Below are 21,749 nucleotides of genomic sequence, written 5' to 3'. Positions count from 1 at the left end.
AACACTGTTTAATAAATATTTAATATAAATTACTTATAAAATATGGTGTGGTATTGTAAGTTATAGTCTCATTTTCTTAGACTCCTCTGGATGTAGGCCATTAAACAGCTTTGTAAGAAATGTCATTGTCAGAACTGTCCAGTACTTCTGGAACCAATTGCTGTATCTGTGTATCTGTTTGCCAACACCTTGATTTCACCTGGCAGCTATCCCACCAGTATTCAAGATAAGATTACTGAGGCTTGTTTGTTCCTGTACATCTCTTATGCTGTGACATCCATTTTCATACATTATCATCTCTTTGAAATTTGATGTATAAAGTGATTAATTGTCTTTTCCCATGAAGCTGGGGTCTTCCTCATGAAACATTATATTACTTTGCTGTCAGACACACTCCTTGTCTCATTTTCCTACTTTCTCTCTGCATGTTCATACCACCTTAATGTGTTTTTCTTCATGCATTGGACTATGAACCCCTCTGTGAGATAAGGTTTCTGTCATTTTGGTATGGTCGTAACAAGAGAATGGATGTAAGTAGGGTGGTGAAAAGGGTATATGTGAGTGAGTTAGGTGAAAGGAGGCATGATAGGCCAACGAGAAGGTATAGGAGTGCAAGATAAAGAGAAGTTTAGAGGTTGATGAGGCTAGAGAGCAGGCAATGATCATGCTGATTGGATGACTGTACAGGGGAACCCATTACTTGGGATTGTATCCCCTTTTATAGCTTGATAGTAGGCATTTTGACACTATCTGGTTGGTAATATGAAGCACATATGTATGGATGGTTATACCAGTGAAGTGGAGTTAGGACTCAAGGGGCCTGAATGGTAAGTGAATAACTGTGTGATTCATTTTAGTGAATATGTGTGCTTCTTACTTAATTGGGTACACTGCTGATTAGTTTTCTTTCTCTCATGATTTTCCCTTGCTTGCCTTTTGGTTCCTACCTCACACCATCCATGGGTGGCAAAGAGAGATCAGGATGATGAAGAAAATGAGAAATAACTGTATGGGATTTTGTTGAAATAAAAATGTAAGCTCATTATCCTAGCCATCTCTACAGATTATGAATTACACTACTCTTTTTTTCACTAATAAAGGGTTTGTGTAGGATGACAGAATAAATTATTTCTGTTATTTTATTTATTTATTTATTTATTTTTTCAAATAAATTGGTATATTCCTGTGTGTTGTACCTGATATATGCATTATTTTAACTCAACTTTGCAATTTATATATTCAGGTATCTGAGCTAACAGGCCTTCCATTTGTGACTGCACCAAACAAATTTGAGGCATTGGCTGCCCATGATGCACTGGTGGAGGTGTCTGGAGCACTTAATGTGCTGGCTTGCTCCATCATGAAGATTGCAAATGACATTCGTTTCCTGGCGTCTGGCCCACGCTGTGGTCTTGGTGAACTGTCACTCCCAGAAAATGAGCCTGGATCATCTATCATGCCTGGTTAGTTTATGTGTATGTCATTAATTTTTATTTTAATGCATTTGCAATGAATACCTTCATCCATTCATCCATCATCCAATCCCATGTTGCCCCATGAGGAGTGTAGGAACCCTGGACTGGAGAAGTTGGTCTAGACATTTAAGATGAGAGTGAATGAACACCTTCAATCCAGTGTATTTTTATTATGTCCATACTATCTCCAGATGACTTTATTCACAGTAGGATAAACTGTGCGTACTGGATGGATTAATGCAACCATCATTATTCCCTTTACTACCAGGGGCTTTGAAGTGGAAAGAAATACCTGTAGTATTGTAGCAGCAAAACAATATACTGTATATTACAGTAAACCCCCACTTTAATAAAACCATTTTTACTGGATTTCAAATATAACAGACCCCTTGACTCTGCTGGACGACTTTTATGCCAAATCCAAGGTCCTGTATAGGGAACAGACACTGTGGCCAACTGGACAGTCATGTGAGCTGTGGTATATAACCTAATAAATTTGTTAATCACCAAAATAAGGTCCAGTTTATGGAGTGGATCGTGTGCCTGCTGGACAAATTTGTTAAATATCAAACCCAGGCCTGGTATAGGGAGTGCATGTGAACACCTACTGGAGAGCTACATGTGAGGTGATTGACAGTGGAGATGCGGGACACACCACTTGGGCCGTAAGTCACACAGGGTGAATCACACAATCAGTGTGTGGGTGGGCTGACAGTATTCCTTAGGGACTATTTTCTCTCATACTGGTATATATATCATAACTTGTGAGCCAACATTGCTTAACAATGAATTTTAGTCTGTGAATGTGAAAAGGAGGAGGTAAATGGTGAACTAGGAAGAAAAATGAAAGCAAATTACCCTTAAATAGGAAGTTGTTGTCAAAAGAGGTGTGGAAATGTAGAAGTGACAGCGGAAAGAAATATGAAAGTATGAAGGATGTAAGTGGTAGATTATTAACCCATGGGGATGAAGTACAGACCGGATGGAAAGAATATTTTGAAAGCCTGATGAATACGAATAGAGAGAGCAGAGCCGCTGTAAATATGATTGGCTTTGGGGATGTGCAGAGAAGGAATGCAGTGCCAGGAAACGTGACACTCACACAGGTAAAGAATGCTGTGAAGTGGCTGAAAAATGGGAAGGGAGCTGGGGTTGATGAGGTGTATGCAGAAATGATTAAGTGTAGTGGAGAGAGTGGAATGAAGTGCATGTTGGAGATACGTAAGAAGGCATGGATGAGTGAAATTGTGCTAGCAGATTGGAAAAAGGCTGTGATTGTACCCCTGTACAAAAATAAAGGTGAGCGAAATGAGTGCAAGAATTATAGTGGCATTTGTTTATTGAGTGTGGTAGGGAAGATATATGGAAGAATTATAAAGTAAGAGAGATATCAGAAGTCCTAGCGAGTGATGAACAGGGTGGCTTTAGGAGTGGCAGAGGATGGGTGGATCAAATATATGCAGTACGACAGATAGTGGAGAAGGCTTGTGAGAAGGACTATAAGGTGTTTATGGTATTCGTGAATCTGGAAAAAGCATACGACAGAGTAGACAGAGAAGAGTTGTGGTAGGTTTTGTTCATGTACAGCGTAGATGGTAAGCTGCTAGATGCCGTCAAGAGTTTTTATGATGGTAGTGAAGCATGTTGAAGGGTAAATGGGCATCTGAGTGAATGGTTCATGATAGATGTGGGCGTGCGACAAGGTTGTGTGATGTCCCCATGGTTGTTCAGTATATACATGGATGGGGTGATGAGAGAAGTAAAAACTTGAGTAATGGAGAGAGGGATGGCATTGGTGATGAATGGTGATTGATGGAATATCTCAAATTTGTTGTATGCTGATGATGCAATACTACTTGCAAATACCGGGCAAGAACTTGGTAGATGATGGTAGTGAGGCATGTTGAAGGGTAAATGGGCATCTAAGTGAATGGTTCATGATAGATGTGGGCGTGTGACAAGGTTGTGTGATGTCCCCATGGTTGTTCAGTATATACTGTACATGGATGGGGGTGATGAGAGAAGTAAAAACACGAGAAATGGAGAGGGGGATGGTACTGGTGATGAATGGTGATGGATGGAATATCTCAGATTGTTGTATACTGATGATGCAGTACTACTTGCAGATACTGGGCAAGAACTTGGTAGACTAGTGCAGAGTTTGCTGATGTCTATGAGCATTGTGCCATGAGAGTAAATGTAGAAGAGTAAAGTCATGGTTATTGAGAAAGAAGGTGACTCCCAGTGTGATGTTACTGTGAATGGAGAGAGAGGTATTTGTGAGAGAGCTCAAATGCCTGGGTACAGTGATAGAAAAGAGAGGAAAATGTGCAGAAATGGAAAGTAGAGTGACACAAGGAAGGAAAGTAGCTGGTGCTATGAAGGCCTTGACAAGAAACAGAGGTTTGAGTGTTGCAGCTACGCGAGGCATACATGAAGGAGTGTTAGTGCCAACTTTAGCATATGGGTGTGAGACTAAGGTGTGGCATGAAAATGAAAAGTCAAGAGTGAGAGCAGTGGAGATGGGACTGCTGAGGAATGTATGTGGAGTACAGAGAGTGGATAGGATTCGAAATAATGCGATTTGTGAAAGATGCAGAGTGAGGAAGTCTGTAGACACCAGAATCAGAGAGAGTGTTCTGAGATGGTATGGTCATTGTGGTGAGAATGGATAACAGTAGAGTGGTGAAAAAGGTATATCGGAACGAATTTGAAGGAGGGAGGAGGCTAGGTTCTTAGGTAGGCTAAGGAGAAGGTGGAGGGATATGGTGGATCTGTGTGTGAGGAAGAGAGGTATGGAAGTTGGTGAGGCTAGGGGTCTGACAAGAGATTGAGCTGGCTGGATGAATGTTGTGAGAAGAAGTGCATGATCAGGGATTTGGCACCCCTTTTTAACGTGACATTGTCCAGATTGACTCTGTCGGAAACGTTTATGTGAAGCTATGGAATATAGTGAATGTTTTTGGTTTATCAGATAGAGCCAAGATTCTGGGGGCTTGAGTGATAAGTGAATGGAAGCATGGCCCATTGGATTGGGCAAACTTGGGCTGTCTGGATGTTGCTACTCCTCACCCTGCCCTAGGGTGGGAAAGGAGGTCCGGATGATGATGGTGATGATGATGATGAATGTGAAATTCTCATACTGAACCCTTCCTAAGCATCAGTTTGTGTACTTGTGAATATGACACCTCTTATAACATTTCTTGTTCGTTTAGTTAAATTTACCCATAAACAGTTTTATCGGCACTTCAGTTTATTCTGAATTACTGTTCCAGCCAAATCAAAAGCTTATTTCCATGACTGGTATCTGTTGAGTCACCTTATGAATGTCGAGTGTGTAATGCAGTGTTACGTTTCGGGATTGTTTGTACTGAAGCTGGTCATTGTGAGGCATGCCACTACCATAGTAACTGATACATACCCAGTGACCGCATTGGCTGCCCATATTGTCGTGTATGATTCACTCACACATTTGGTCAGAATGGTGTATTAACAGCTGTTGGGGCTATTTAATACAATAAGATATATTTTTTATGCAAAAAGCTTTTTATTATCGGTATTTTAGTGGTAGGTGGGGGTGTTCGCCACCCACTCACTTGATGTGGTGCTGCTCTCGGGTGCCTGCCCTTTCCTCTCTTCCTTCCTTCGTTCCTTCTTTCTTCCTCTGTCTTTCTTTCCTCCATTGTTTCCTCTTCCATCTGTCTACGGGTGACTCTGCATTGACTGACAAGGCAAATGATTTCCTGTATACCAGGAAACCATTTACTACACTGGGTGGTAGCTATATAACCAAATTATGGCACCTGGTGGTTTAGTGGGTAATTAAGATGCCCCAATTGGATTGAGCTGGTGCAGGTTTATATCCAAGGGGTGGTTGGGGTTAATTGCACACATAGCTAATGTCACTCTGGGATGAGTGAGGCTGGCCACTCTCATCTTAAATGTCAGGACCAATTTGTCTAGTGCGGGGCTCCTACACTTCACATGGGGCAACACTGGATTAGATGAATGAATTATTATTATTTTTTGTTTTTTGTGTTAAATGCACTGATGCCGTAAGAGTTGTTTGGAGTTATCAAAGAGATATTGTACAATATTTATTTTTCCCTGTTTATGTTGGAATACAGGCCACCCATATAATACTGATTTATTGGTGTCATATAACTTGTCCTACATGGGGGTACCTACCAGACCATTTTCACACTTACCGACTCTAGGTCTGGTAGAGCAGGCCCCTATTGAATGTCATATATAACGAACAGTCAGATATACCGGTACCCTCTGCCTTTTCCCCCATCTTGTCTGTTATATCAAGATCTCACTGTATACAAAATACTGTACATCATCAGGTTGCGGGAGGCAAAAAGGTTTGAACAGACTTATTGTTAGTAGGGTATACACATACAGTACCTACCATTAACCTGAGGACTGTGGCTGACATCACATGCCCAATGGACGTAAGCAGTGTACAGCACATCAGTAGAGTCAGGCTAATATTTTGATTTTTTTTTTTTCATCTGATTTTGGTGCAAATAGGTGATTGATAATTGAAATAGATCATGTGGAAGAATCTGGAGCTTCTGGCAGCCACTCTCCTTATGTAACCTTTTTACGCATTTATTATTTTGATGAAGTCCCCCCAAATTCAAATCTTAAAAAACACTTTTCCTGATTATAGATACTGTGGTAGATGTTGACCCTAATATTAGGCACACTCATGCTTTCAAATTTTTGCTCAATTTCATTTCATGAAAAACTGTCAGTGACGAAAATAAAAATGTCATATTTTGGCATCAAATAAAAATCCAGGAGCTTGACTAATATGATTAGACTGAGAGAGACTGAGTTTATATTTACTTTAAACATGCCCATACTTCAGTGTGTTCCTTTTCATGTTAAGGGATTTAAATGTTTTTTTTATGATGATAGAAAATTATATTAACAGTATTTAGGAATCACAGAAAGGGCATGAAACCTTGATGTCACAGTTTAAGGGTTAAATGATGCTCATATATGCAATATGATACCCAAGCGGTTAGAGGAAGGAATTGAGTGTGGTTCATATTAATGCGTGTTGAGGCCTAGTTGTGGTAAGAATCAGTTGAGAATTTTAATTTCACTAAAACATTTTGTACTTTCTTCATTGTGGTAGGTGGGGGCACTCACCATCCACTCACTCGATGTAGTGCTGCTGTCGGGTGTCTGCCCTTTCCTCTCCTCCATCCTTCTTTCCATCCATCCTCTTCTGTCTTTCTTTCCTTCACTTTCCTTCATTCTTTCCTTGTCCTTCTGCCTATGGATAACTTTACACTCCCTCTTCTGTCTTTCCTTCATTCATTCCTCTTCCTTCTGCCTGTGGGTGACTCTACACTGAGTGACAAACCAAATGGTTTCCTGTACACCAGGAAACCATTTACTATGCTGGGTGGTAACCATATAACCAAATTTTGGCACCTGGTGGCTTAGTGGGTAATTATTGCACTCCAGTCGGATTGAGCCAGTGAAGGTTTATATCCAAGAGATGGTTGGGGTTGATTGCTCGTGTAATGCCACTCGGGGATGAGTGAGGCTGGTCACCCTCATCTTAAATGTCGGGACCAGCTGCCTAGCCCCGGGCTCCTACGCTTCTCATGTTGCAATGTAGGATTGGATGATGGATGGATGGATGGATGGACTTTCTTCATGCAACCCATTGACACGGCATCACTGTTAATACTGTTACACTAGTGCTCAGTGACCTGGCCTTAGCCTGTCTTAGTAGAAATGGTCTGCTACAAATTCTCAAATGCCTGCAATGATTGTTGAGTGTTAGGAAACTGGCTAACCAGTCTGTATCTTAAAAAAAAATTGTTAAAAATTGAAACTGAAAATTGTGGCAGATTAATAGTTAAAAATAAAGGCAGAGTAATAGTATGATTAAATATTATGACTGATGTGATGGTTCTGCCACCTGTATGTTGTAAGAGATCATGAATGCATTGTCTTGGCTTATGTTTCCCTACTTAAAGGTACTGAAACTCTGGGAGAGAAAGACTGTTACCTAAAAGGATGAGTAAATTAATGAAATCAGATTTGCTCTGAGTTGCTGGGAGTTGCAAGGTTTGGTGAATGAATTTGGGACAGTGTGTAGGAGGAGGAAGCTGAAAGTTAATGTAAACAAAAGTAAAGTTATGGTGTTTGAGAGGATTGAAGTCACAGAGTGTGCAGTGAGGTTGGATGGTGAGGATATGGAGAATGTGAGTGCATTCAAGTACTTGGGTAGTGTGATGAGTAAGGATGGAACTTTGGGGGATGAAGTACGTGAAAGGGTACAGCAGGGAAGGAAGGTTGTTGGCACACTGAAAGCAGTGATGAGAAATAGGGAGGTGAGTATGGAAGTTAAGAAGTCTCTGCATGATGGTATTGTGATCCCTACCCTGACGTATGGAAGCGAGGCGTGGACCTTGCAAGAGGGGAACAAGTCAAGAGTGAGAGCAGTGGAAATGAGTTACTTGAGAGGAGCATGTGGAGTGACGTGGAGGGACAGGTTGACGAATGAAGAAGTGAAGGAACGTTGTGGGGTAGATGTGGATGTGGTTGAAAAGATTAGGAGAAATACACTGAGGTGGTTTGGACATGTGGAGAGGATGGAGAGTGAAAGACTGACTAAGAGGGTGTATGTGGGTGAGGTGGAGGGAGGGAGAGGGAGGGGTAGACCGAGGATGTGGTGGAGGGATGGAGTTGAGAGGTATATGAGGGAGGGGGGGGTGAGTTGGGGGGAGGGGAGTCAAATGGTGGGTGACAGAGTGACTTGGAGGCGTTTTGTCTGCGGCCACCCTTTGCGGGATTAGGGCGTCGGGCTATAGATAGATAGATAGATAGATTTGCTCTAGAAGTTTTCATCATGTGGAAAATTATCCTAGTTTAATTGTTGTTGCATTGTGATAAGTGACACTTCCAGGCTTATCTGAATATAGGCCTCGTGGACTGGCTTATCTGAATATAGGCCTCGTGGACTGGCTTATCTGAATATAGGCCTAGTGAACTGCAGGCTGAAGTTGCATTCCTCTTGCAATTTGCCATCCTCGTTTCCGGGTATAGGGATGGAGTTGAGAAACATTTGTAATACCAGTCATTGGAGCAGCTGTTACATCAGTGCCACCATATGAAAGTGTCCCCTACTGGCAATCCCAGCTTTGTTAGAAACAAAATAATGTTATTTAAAAAGGGTATCATGATGATGGATGGTGAATATTAGTGTAACTGCATTTTTGTTAAAGGATAGAATGCTTAAATATTCATTTGTTGTCTTAGGTAAGGTGAACCCAACGCAGTGTGAGGCGATCACTATGGTGGCAGCACAGGTAATGGGTAACCACGTTGCTGTGACTGTGGGTGGCTCCAATGGACATTTTGAGCTTAATGTTTTCAAGCCCATGATGGTTGCCAATGTACTCAGGTTGGTTAAAAATTGTTTGTATCATATCTAGATTTAGTCATTGATAAACCAAATGATGGTTTAGATAAGACTTTCCTTCGTTATGGTGTTTGTATCAAAGAGGAGGAATTGATGGGAAACTGTCTGTCTGTCTTTATATCTCTCTAGAGGCAGAAGCTTTAATCCAGGAAGGGATGGTCACAACTGATTTGCCTCTGGCTCCATATCACACTGTCCTTCACAAAAAAAAAAATGGCGTCTCTTCACCAAGCCTCGGAGTCCCCAGGGGGGGGGACCATAAATGCCCCCACCATCCGCCCCTCTCCCGGTGACGACTCGAGGTGCCTGGAACCACTGTCTGACTCTCTTCTTCTTCATTTCTGCAACATTCGCGGCCTTTCCTCTAACTTTCGCTCTGTTGAGCACCACCTCTCCTCCTCTAAACCTCACCTTCTTTTTCTAACGGAGACTCAGTTGTCTGAGGCAACTGACAGCAAACCCTTTTCTGTATCCTCCTACTTTCTCTATACTCATTTCAAAGCCAAAGGTGGCTGTTGTGTATATATACGCAACGACTTATCTTGCTCTCGTGTTCCTGAACTCGATTCTTCTGAATTCTCTACACTCTGGCTTCGGCTTTCCTGTCATTCAGTGACTAAATATATCTGTGCTGTTTACTTATCCCCTAATTCTACTGACTATCAAAAATTCTTCGAGTATCGTACTTCTACGATGGAACACATTCTATCCATTTCTCCTTTCTCTGAAATCTCCATTCTAGGAGATTTCAATGTTCACCACCACCTTTGGCTCTCCTCTCCTTTCACGGATCCACCTGGAGAACAAGCCTACATCTTTTCTATCCTTAATGACCTAGAGCAGCTTGTACAGTACCCTACCCGTATCCCTGACCGCCTTGGAGAGAGCTCCAACATACTTGACCTCTTCCTCACTACTAATCCTTCTGCTTACTCTGTTAATCTTTTCTCTCCGTTGGGCTCCTCCGATCACAACCTTATTACCTTAACCTGTCCTATCACTCCGGTACGGCCTGTGGACCCTCCAGGGAAACGTCGTCTGTGGCATTTTGGAGCCGCAGACTGGGAGGCCCTCAGGCAGTACTTCTTTGATTTTCCCTGGAATGATTATTGCTTCCATGGCCGGGAGCCATCTGAGTGTGCCTTGCGCATTATGGAGGTTATTCTCTCAGGCATGGAAGCATACATTCCTTTCTCATATCCTTTGACTAACGCAAGAAAGCCTTGGTTTAATCACGCTTGTTCTAATGCTGTCCGCAACAAGGAGAGGGCCTACAAAAGGTACTGGAGCCAACCCACCCCTGAATCACATCATCTTTACGTTTCTGCCCGGAATCGTGCTAAGTCTGTTCTTCGCTCTACTAAAAATAATTTCATCCATACTAAATGCTCTCAACTCTCCAACTCGAATTCTTCCCGCTCCTTGTGGCACCTTGCCAAAAATCTTTCTAACAACTTTACCTCATCATCCTTCCCTCCTCTTTTCTACTCTGATGGTTCTATAGCTATTTCTTCTACTGATAAAGCAGATCTCTTCGCACAGACTTTCTCCTCCAATTCCACCTTAGACGATTCCGGTGCTGTTCCTCTATCACTTCCCCCCTCTGACTTCCTCATGGCTGACATTAAAATTTCTTCAGCTGATGTATTTTCTGCCATCACTGGCCTCAGTACTAACAAGGCATATGGGCCTGATGGGGTCCCTCCTGTTGTTCTTAAGAACTGTGCTTCTGTGCTTACACCCTGCCTAGGCAAACTCTTTCGCCTTTGTCTGTCAACTTGTACCTTTCCTTCTTGCTGGAAGTTTGCTCTCATTCAGCCAGTCCCAAAGAAGGGTGACCACTCCCAACCCTCCAGCTATAGTCCAATTGCTTTAACGTCCTGTATTTCAAAAGTTTTCGAGTCAATTCTTAATAGAAAAATTTTAAGGCATCTTTCCTATCACAACCTTCTTTCCGATCGTCAGTACGGGTTCCGTCAGGGACGCTCCACTGGCGATCTTCTCACCTACCTTTCAGACTCCTGATCATCCTCCTTTCGGGACTTTGGCGAAAGCCTTGCCATTGCACTTGACATCTCAAAGGCTTTCGATCAAGTCTGGCATAAATCTTTAATTTCCAAACTGCCCTCCTACGGTTTCTATCCTTCTATCTGTGCCTTCATCGCTAGCTTCCTTTCTGGTCGTTCTATAGCTGCTGTTGTAGACGGCCATCGTTCTTCTCCTAGATCTATCAACAGTGGTGTTCCTCAGGGCTCTGTCCTATCACCAACTCTCTTCCTTTTATTCATCAATGATCTTCTAAGCTGTACATCTAACTCTATCCACTCATACGCTGATGACTCCACCCTTCACCTTTCCATTCGGTTCCCGCAGCGCCCATCTCAACAGTTACTTCAACAAACAAGGGATGAGGCTATGGCACACCTAATGTCTGACTTGGCTCGTATCTCTGGCTGGGGTAAAAATAATATGGTTGTTTTTAATGCATCTAAGACTCAGTTCTTACACCTATCAACCCGACAAAATCTTCCACAGGTATACCCACTAATGTTTAATAATACTCAGCTTAATCCTGCATCATCCTTGATCATGCTTGGGGTTTCATTTACTCGGGACTTATCTTGGAAAGATCATATTACATCTCTTGTAAAATCTGCTTCCAAGAGATTGGGTGTGCTAAGCCGACTCCGCTCTTTCTTTACCCCTGCACGATTGCTGACTCTATACAGGGGTTTCATCCGCCCCTGTGTGGAGTACAACTCTCATGTGTGGGGAGGCTCCCCACATACAGCTCTTCTCAATAGGGTGGAGTCAAAGGCTTTTCGTCTCATTAACTCTCCTCCTCTGACTGACTCCCTTCAATCTCTGTCTCTTCGCCGCACTGTTGCATCTTGATCTCTTTTCTATCGCTACTTTAATGGTCACTGCTCCTCTGAACTGTCTGCTTGCATTCCTCCACCTCTACGACGGGCGCGTAGCACCCGTCTGGCAGCAAACTCTCATCCCTTTTCTGTTCAACTCTCTAATGCAAGAGTTAACTGTTACTCCCAGTCTTTCATTTATGCAACAGGTCAGCTCTGGAACTGTCTCCCTCTGTCTGTATTTCCTGCTGCCTATGATCTCCAGTCTTTCAAATGCATTGTGTCGAGGCATCTCAAAATGATCGGATCTTGAATTTGGCTCTCTATTGTATTTTGTTCTTCTCTTGGTGGGAACTGTTACTGCGGGCTCATGGCCTTTGGTTCCTTCTTCCTCGCATTAAAAAAAAAAAAAAAAAAATCGGTCTGCCCTCAACAACCCCAACTTGCACCACATTCTCTCTTATACAGTCTCTCCACCCCCAGTCCCTCCATCACATCCTTGGTCTGCCTCTCCGCTGCACCCATGTATACTCTCCTGTTCAGTCTCTCATGCTCCATTCTCTTCACGTGGAAATAGTCATATGTTTATGAAGCTTTCATGGTTAGAATGATTTAGATTGATTTATATATAATGTTAGTATTGTAATGTTATGAGACTGATTGGTAATATAGTTGTTAATAAAAGATTTTTGTATTCCTCTTAGTGTTTATTTGCTGAAGTAAAGTAAGAGGATGGCTAATGACTGTTGGTTTGATAGATACAGATACAGTGGATTCTCCTAGATTGCGGTCTTATGGGACTGGGCACATGCTGCAATTTGAGAATTTCGTGATATAGAAATAACTAATCTTATGGGAAAAATTACTTATGAGTCTGTCATTTTGGAAAAGTTGCTCCCCTTACCCCCAGACCTACCTCAAACTGGTCACCAGTGAGCACTAACAACCTGCAAAAGAAAGGAATAATTCAGGGATCTTTGTATGCAGCATGTGTTAGGAGTGTAATGCTGTATGGTTGTGAGACCTGGGCAGTAAGGGAAGAGGATATTTGCAGGCTCAAATGTGCAGAAATGATGATAATTAGGTGGATGTGCAGTGCGTCCCTGAGTGCAAGGCCTGGGGGGTTAGGTTTATGATGGAAGAGTTGAGAGGTAGGATGGGTCCAGAGTGTATTGGTGTTGCAATGAGGAGAGGTAGATTGAGGTGGTTTGGGCATGTGGAGAGGATGGGGGATGATAATTGGGTGCAGAAGGTGAGAAGCGTTAATATTAGGGGTGGGGTTGCGAGGAGTAGACCAAAAAAGACCTGGGACGAGGTCATTAAATGTGACTTCAGGGTTAACGGACTGAACAGGGAGGCTGCCAGAGATCAAGCAACATGGAGAGTAGCTATTAGATGACCAAGGCCAATGCATGCAAACACGTTGGAGCATTTAAAAAAAGAAGAAAAAAAAAAAGAACAATATTTATTGTGAGATTGAATGGACAGGGAAGGGGGTAGGGGTTCCGAGGCTTAAGGCAGACTAGTCTTATAGCCCGGTGTTGGCTGACTGCAGATTTGTCTAAAAATACAACTCGTCACCTGTTGTGATACATGAGTGGCTGATGAATAAAATACAGTAAAACCTCAACATAACGGACATCAGTAGACCGGAATTTGCTTTTATCAGAATCGAGGAGCTACCGGACTAAATTCTTATATATCGGAAAAAGTCCGATAAAGTCAGAAGCAGTCCGGACTGCCTGACAACTTCAGCTATGTTCACCACAATAAGATAAATAAAAGACATGTTTATCAGTGTACAGTACAGTATTATTATATATATTATACCATTTGATTAATGTAGTGAAGTTATAACACAGTACAGTACTGCAGTGGTAGTCAAAACAGTTTAAAAACCATTCATGCGATCAGGACTAATGTCTGATATATCGGAAAAAGTCCAGATTAGGAGGGGGAAGTCCGGATGTCTCTTTTATCAGAATTTCGCATTTTTCGGAATGGTTTGGGCCCCAATTAGTCCGTTATAGTGAGGTCTTACTATACTGCAATGATAGTGAAGAACAATTCAAAAACCGTTTGTGTGATCCAGACTAATGTCTGATATATCGGAAAAAGTCTGGTTTAGCAAGGGGAAGTCCGGATGTTGCTTTTATCCGAATTTTGCTTTTTTCGGAATGGCTTGGTGTCCCAGTTAGTCCGTTATAGTGAGGTTTTACTGTAATGCTGTAATTGTAGTAGATTTTGTTAATTTGAGCTACTGAAGATTTCCATTTTAATCCTAATCTCTACAATATGTAAACACTGAGAAGGTATACCCCAGTTTAATGATGCAGTTGGTTAGGTAAAAACCCATCATTGGGGGGGGTATCGTATATCGGGGTAGTTTTAACATGTAAAGTAATGGGATGCATTTTTCGGCCTTGGGTTCCCCCCCAACCAAGTCCAAAACCCACCCAAATGATCCCAGTAACAAGGTGAAAGCCATCTAAATGGCCTAACAGCTGTAAAAGAAGCTTACCCAAGCCTAACACCTGTAAATAACTCAAACCAACAAATAAAATTTGAAAATTGTCAAATATAAGTCTGGAAAAAATGAAACTTAGTATACTGTACCCCAAAATAACAATGTTCACCCCACCTATGGCTAAAACACATTACTGTAATCTACGTCTAAAAACAGTTTATAAATCAACCTAAACACACAATTTTAGTCTAAAATATCATCACAGTCAGTAAAAAAATTCAAAACCCATCGTTAAACCTGGGTTTGGTCATTGTTAGGTGGGGTATGGTGGTATTTCTACCCCCATCGTTAAGCCGGGGTATCGCATCTAGGGGTATTATATATCGGGGTTTTATTGTAATCACTGTAAATTTGCCAAACCAAACTGTTGGTAGCTTCAAAATGTGTGTGTGGAGGGGGGCTGTGTTCATTTACTGGTCCTTCTTTTGCCTCTATTAATGGTTTGATTATGCTGCATTTGGGTGCAGTAACAGTGATGGATCTTCTGTGTGACTTTTCTGACACCTTTGTGATCCAGAAAGAAGGAAAATATGGGATATTAAGATGAAGAGAGCAAGCTGGTCAGAGAGTAAGTGTCGTTGGCTTTGCTAGGCAAGTTTCATATACAGTATTTATCTCACATTCATATAGAGAGGTAAGCCTAAATAATATCCTGATGGAAACCACTTCACCACAGTTATGGATGTCAAGAAGAATGACAGTGTTTAAATTCAACCAAAACTCCATCAAACTTCAAAACCACGGGCAAAATATGTAACATTGCTGGTGTTAATCGTTCTGGCATCGTCTGGCAGTGTGTCCCAGACCTTTTTATAATTCAGAATTTGCCTACCTGATACAGAGAGGAAACTCTCACTTTCATACAGCTCTGCTTATTAAGAAACCACCATTTGTTCAAACATAGCAAAACAGATGTTCAAAAACTCACTGGAAAACCTTCACTTTTGAGGTTGCAATTGTGAACTGTGTGTTATTTCTGCAAATTACTGATACAGTATTGCAAACTGTTGCATAATATTGCCCCATATTATGAATTTGTTGTTTAGGAATGCGCGATTTAGGAGATTCCAGTGTACAGTATTTAAATTTTTAAAATTGAAATTGGTCTTCTGTTTAACTCTCTCGCGCACGATAAGTTTCAGTAAGTTTTCCGGCGCACGACTTTATCTGCGAAGTCGCCCGGCCCGGCTGCCTGCGCACGGCAAATAACACGTATTCTCTCCTTATTTTCGCCACCCAAACATCAATATACTGCCATGAAACGTATGTCATCTTATTCATTGATGATTGTTCTAGCTGATAAGCACCACAAAAAAACAGGAAAACACGAATAAAACAACATTAGGTGGCCGTGAATAAAATTTTGCTACGTCACATTCACTTCCCAACATCACCATTCGAGTGTTTTCCATCATACAGGAAAATGTTATTAGAAGTTTTGATAGAGAATTTCATCAGCTTTCTAAAGAGACAAATCCGGTGTTGATATGATTTGTAGTTTCCGAGAAAATAGCCAAAAACTGAAAGCCATTTTTGAAAAAACTCAAGGAGCTCTAATATGGAAATTTTCTAGCAGATGTTATGTTTTTATTGCATAATACTATGCAGAATTTCACCAGCTTTCTAATGAGCACCTCTTGGTTTCCATACGCCTCATAGTTCTCGAGTAAATCGCCAAAAACGACTGGGAACTCACGTCCATACGTCACTTTCGTGATGTGTGCACAGCATATGCAATATTCCTGCCTACGTAACAACGAATTCTTATCATAGATATTACATTGTTATGTCGTGTACATACGTAGAATTTACTGCTCTTTATCATGGTTCTTATAGGAAATCGATACGTCCAATAGTTTTCGAGTAATTGGCCGACAAAGTGAGATTACTCTTCTGAGCGCTTTTGACTTTACCGAAAGTCTGTTCCCCAAACTTTTCCAACAGAAAATGCTCCCAGAGGCTTATATTTTGCAAATGAACATATGTAGAATTTACTGCTCTTTATCATGGTTCTTACAGGAAATCGATACGTTCAATAGTTTTGGAGTAATTGGACGACAAACGTAGAATACTCTTCCCCACCCACACGCGAGATAAAAAACACTCTTTCCCTACCTCACCCACGGCTACATATTTTCGCTCGTTACGTTTTATTATTTTCTTTTTTTACTCAAAGTATACACGTAAAATATCATAAGGTTTTTGATAGTGCTGTCAGAAACTCGACATGACCACTAGTCTTTTTGCTAGGTTCTGACAAAGAAGCTGAACTTTCTTCCATCTCGTATGTGTGTATGTAAAAAACATTACTTATTTATGTAAAAAATATTGAACTATAGAAATAGGTCAATATACAGATCAACAAAATATGGATAACTCACTTCCTCCAGAGGTGTTGAGATGCTGGCAGTAGCTGGAAGATGAGGAGTTATGTGGTGTGTGAGTGTGTGCGTGTGTGGGTGAGCATGTGCGTGTGGGTGAGGGTGTGGGTGAGTGTGTGTGTGTGTGTGTGTGTGTGTGTGTGTGTGTCTGTGGCTGCGGCGTATTTTTTCTCTTCTAGCGATACATTGCCTAAAACACATGCGATACACACAATAGATTTCTCCATGAACATTCGCTGCACAACATACGTATGTATATGTGGCTGTGGCATATTTCTTGTCTCTGACACTTGCACTTTGTTTTAGCAAAGTCAGTGAATGCATGAAATATTTCTCTGTGAACACTCACTGCGACTCTATTGTATTGGCACACACCACACTCCTTCATGAACACCCGCAGCATATTTGACGTATATTTCACACAATTCCATACGCATTTTCACTATCAGAATCACAATAATTCCATCACTAAACACCTCTAATTCTTCCTTCCTGACTATAAAAACTGGACGTCATGCCTGCCCTATTCCACACTATGGTACCATAATTTCACAAAGCCAGCCACAGTATCTTTCACACAAAATACAATTTAGACATTGGCTTCATTATATACGTATTTGTAATCACGCCATGGGCCTTGGGGAGGGCGAGAGGCGAAACCCTGCAACAGTGAACACGCATATCGGCTCGTAGGCCTAATGCTTCATAACGAACACAATTCCTTTTCGTGACATATATCTATTTTCCATCGACAGTATCACATACAGATATGCTCATAAATATTGCATTATCACACTGAGTCCTTAGGGGCTTTGGCTCAGGAAGGAGGGGGAGAATTAGTAGCAGTTTAAAGAGACTGAAGACACAACGCAACCCACCACCTGGCTGCTTGGAAGAGACTGAGGTATATTGCTACATGCTGGGCCCAATGAGGCAGCTCAGTGTTGCCAATGCCGTACCATTGGAAAGCGCTATACTCGCAACAATTTGTCAAAATTTGATGCGATTTCGCCAGAAAATTTTTGGGTAATTTTTTTGTGCTTAGGAACGCGATCCGAGTGACTGAACAAACTGGGAAAATCCACGTGTCACGCAAATTGCGTGAGTGTGCCTGAGAGGGTTAATGTCAGAATAATTAGTTTACTGCATTGAAGAAGAACATGAAGTGGATTAGCAGAAACTTCCATGATAAATTTGCAAATTTTATTCTTTTGTGGATTTAGTGGCATTTTTATTAAAAATTTGAAATCACAACACTACTCTGTTAAGAACTTGCACTCTGACAGCTTCCAAAAAACAAAATGTTTATCATACTTGATGTTGTTTAATTTACTTTGTGTGGTAGGTATTGTTAAATACTGTATATAAAGAAATGTGCCCCTCCCCCGAATATGTGTGAATGGTTAGGCCATAGAGATTGAGCCAGGATTCTAGGGGCTTTAGTGGTGAATGAATGAGTTTCTGGTCCAGTTTAGGGGGCATACTGTTGATAGTTCTTTGTCTCTTGTGCTTTTCTTTCCTTGCTCTCTGGACTGTACCTCATCTCATGCTTTTGTAATTTGCATTGCAATTTCAGATCCATCCGACTGTTGGGCGACAGCTGCCATGCGTTTGTTGACAACTGTGTGGTGGGCATCGAGGCGAATAAGGAACGAATAGACAAGTTGCTTCATGAGAGTCTTATGCTAGTCACTGCACTCAACCCTCATATAGGCTATGACAAGGTTACTTAAATTATTTATGATCATCTATTATTCATTTTAACTCCTTAGTCTGATTACATATTTTTGTATGATTCCTTTTATTGCTAAGGATTTTATTCATCCTAGGACACATCTCTAGTAGTCAAAGGGTTACATATCAATAGGCAAGGCTTATTTTACCTCATGAATATAAATAAACAGTAGCAGAAGATAGGGTTAGGATGATAATGAATTAATATGTCACCATGGTAACCACAGACTTTTGACAATGTAATACCACTTCATTTTGTAAGAGAGAGTAAGAGAGTGGATGAGGAATTTGGAAGGAACTTGAATGTAAAGTGGAGGGAATGTAAGAAAATGTTCTGGAAAGAGCTAAAGAAAGTTAGACAGGTGCCAAAGAAGTTAGCTGGGGAGTGAAAGATAAAAATGGTGGATTACTAGTGGAGAAGGGAGAAAAAGTGAACAGATGGAGAGTACACTTTAAGGAATTGTTGAACATAGAAAAGATAAAAATGGTAGATTACTAGTGGAGAAGGGAGAAAAAGTGAGCAGATGGAGAGAACACTTTAAGGAATTGTTGAACATAGAGAATGAAAGTAATGCAAGTATAAGTGGCTGGGGAATGGCTGGGAGAAGGAGGGTTGTGAGAAGAGAGGAAGAAATCAGTAGGATGGAAGTTGTGGAAGCATTGAAGAAAGTTTAAATGGGGAAAGCCCCAGGAATTGATGGAGTGTGTGGTGAAATGCTGAAGCATGGGGGAGAGATAGTAGTAGAATGGATGTGGAAGATGTACAGATTGGCATGGGAGGAAGGTAGAGTCCTGGAGGATTGGAAGTCTAGTATATGATTCCCCTGTACAAAGGAAAAGGGGAAAAAGAAGTGTGTGGTAATCATAGGGGCATTTGTCTTCTTAGTGTAATAGGAAAAGTATATAGTAGGATACTTATTGACAGAGTTAGGGAAATAACAGAGGAATTAGTTGAAGAACAGGGAGGTTTTAGGAAGGGAAGAGGTTGTGTAGATCAGATATTCATTCTTAGATCTTTAGTGGAAAAGTTTCTAGAGAAGGGAAAGTAGTTGTATGTGGCCTTCATGGATTTGGAGAAAGCATATGACAGGGTAGATAGACAAGGATTGTGGAAAGTATTAAGAATATATGGAGTAGATGGGAAGTTGTTGAAGGCCGTGAAGAGTATGTATGAGGATGTTAAGCTGGAGTTTGTGTGGATAGTGAACTTAGTGAATATTTCTATTTGAAGGTTGGATTGAAACAGAGATGTGTCATGTCTCTGTGGTTGTTCAGTCTGTATGTGGATGGGGTTATAAAAGAGATACAGGGTAGGGCAGTGGATGTTGAAGTGGCCCTCATGAGAGAGGGCAGTGTTTGGAAGTTACCTGTGCTGTTGTTTGCGGATGATGCTGTGTTGTTGGGTGAGGATGAAGGGGAGCTGCAGGGCTTGGTGGATGAGTTTGTGAGAGTGTGTTGGAAGCGGAATCTAAAGGTGATTGTAGGGAAGAGTAAAGTTATGGTCTTTGAGAGAAGTGAAGTCAGTGAATGTACAGTGAAGGTGGGTGAGGAGGAAATGGAAAATGTGAGTGCATTTAAGTACTTGGGTAGTGTGATGAGTAAGGATGGAGGTTTAGAGGGTGAAGTGCTTGAAAAGGTGCAGCAGGTAAGAAAGGTTGCTGGTTCCTTGAAAGCAGTGATAAGAAACAGGGAAGTGAGTGTGGAAGTGAAAAAGCTACTACATGACAGTATTGAGATACCAACTCTAATGTATGGAAGTGAAGCTTGGACCTTGTTGGAGGGACAGAAGTCAAGAGTGAGAGCAATGGAAATGAGGTATGTGAGAAGAGCATGTGGAGTCACATGGAGAGACAGACTGACAAATGAGGAAGTGAAGGAGCGTTGTGGTGTGGATGTGGATGTGATAGGAAGTGTTAGGAGAAACATACTGAAGTAGTTTGGATGTGGAGAGGATGGAGAGTGAGAGACTGATGAGGAAAGTGTATGTGAGTGAGGTGGAGGGGGGGGAGAGGTAGGGGGAGGCCAAGGATGAGATGGAGGGATGAAGTGGATATGTATATGAGAGAGGGGGGTGTGAGCTGGGAGCAGGGCAATGAAATGGCGGGGGACAGGGCGATATGTAGGCGATTTATTTGTGGCCACCCCTTATGGTATTAAGGCATCTGGCAATAGATGGATGGATAAAGAGATTTTGTGGGGGGCCCTCCCAAGTTATAGAAAACCATCCAGGTTGCCAGAAAAATAAAAAATGTATTATTTTACTGGTGACCAGTAGAGTTTGTGTTTAACCTCAGTACAGTGGGATGTCTCGTAAGTTGATCAAAATTATCAGGACATTAGCCATGGTGAAAGAAAACAGACATAGTACAAAGGGGATAAGCCCTTGTTTTATAAATGTTGTATATACAGTAATTAACTACAGTATTATGCAACATCTGTTTGTTACATACCACTTTTGTGGAACCTGTGTTTTCACAGGCTGCAAAAATTGCCAAGACTGCCCATAAGGAAGGTTCAACACTGAAGGCAACAGCACTTAAACTGGGGTACCTGACAGAGGCAGAGTTTGACCAGTGGGTACGACCTGAAGACATGCTTGGACCCAAGTGAGGTGTAGGTCATGTTCAGTGAAGAGGAGGGTAAGGAATGAGATATAGGTGGCATGACTATGTTTCTGGTAGACATTGTTTTTGTTTGATATATTGTTTTGTAAATATATGTTCTTACTAATGAAGTAACTTGTGAGATATTTTTATTTAACTACCAGGTTGGGATGATGGTGATGATGCAAATATATGGTAGTTAGGATATTTATAGAGATAATAAATTTATTTTTTAAATATTTTCTTTTACAGGAAATGGGAAGACAGAAGCGACTTACTAGACACAGCACAAGATGAGATAATGGAGTGTAAAATGACAAAGGATTAGATGTAAGCATGTGAACAGTCTTTTATTAACTTTGCACAGTATATATTTGTATTAATAATATTGTGTAGATATTTACAGTAAAGTTTCATATGGAAAGAAGCTAAGATGATGATTTATGTTTGTGTGTAGCTGATAAGTGTTAAATTTTGAAAATAAAATTGTACAGTAAGAAAGTGTTCTATTCGGAGTTATGTGAATGATCTTCCTTTGCTGTATCCTAAATGTTAGAAGCAGTTAATTATCAGAGGCTATTTTAGTGTTCATTTGTAAGACTCCCAGTTTATTAATTGTCACCATGATGGTGATAGAGAGGAGTCTTCCCACGGTGTCACTGTTGGTCTGGGTAGAGAGAAGTGTATGCTGCAAGGAGGACCCTGGTCTAGC

General features: G+C 41.3%; 1 protein-coding gene across 7 annotated transcripts in view; it reads left to right on the top strand.

The window, feature by feature from the left end:
• The window catches only part of LOC145408244 (fumarate hydratase, mitochondrial-like), a 93,901-nt gene extending 72,363 nt beyond the window's left edge, over positions 1–21,538 (top strand). For all 7 annotated transcript variants that reach the window (XM_080279010.1, XM_080279008.1, XM_080279007.1 and 4 more), the window contains 5 exons: positions 1,244–1,463; positions 8,769–8,913; positions 18,277–18,424; positions 20,913–21,073; positions 21,290–21,538. In XM_080279010.1, the coding sequence (XP_080135136.1) occupies positions 1,244–1,463; positions 8,769–8,913; positions 18,277–18,424; positions 20,913–21,044 (645 nt within the window). In that variant the 3' untranslated portion in view covers positions 21,045–21,073; positions 21,290–21,538. The remainder of the gene's footprint in view (positions 1–1,243; positions 1,464–8,768; positions 8,914–18,276; positions 18,425–20,912; positions 21,074–21,289) is intronic.
• Positions 21,539–21,749: the final 211 nt, after the last annotated feature.

This window comes from Coenobita brevimanus, chromosome 76 (genome assembly GCF_032717465.1).
Source record: "Coenobita brevimanus isolate Jiangsu-jjx chromosome 76, ASM3271746v2, whole genome shotgun sequence".
NCBI classification, from domain to species: domain Eukaryota; kingdom Metazoa; phylum Arthropoda; class Malacostraca; order Decapoda; family Coenobitidae; genus Coenobita; species Coenobita brevimanus.
The sequence above is the reverse complement of the archived record's forward strand: the minus strand, read 5'-3'. Positions and strand labels throughout refer to the sequence as shown.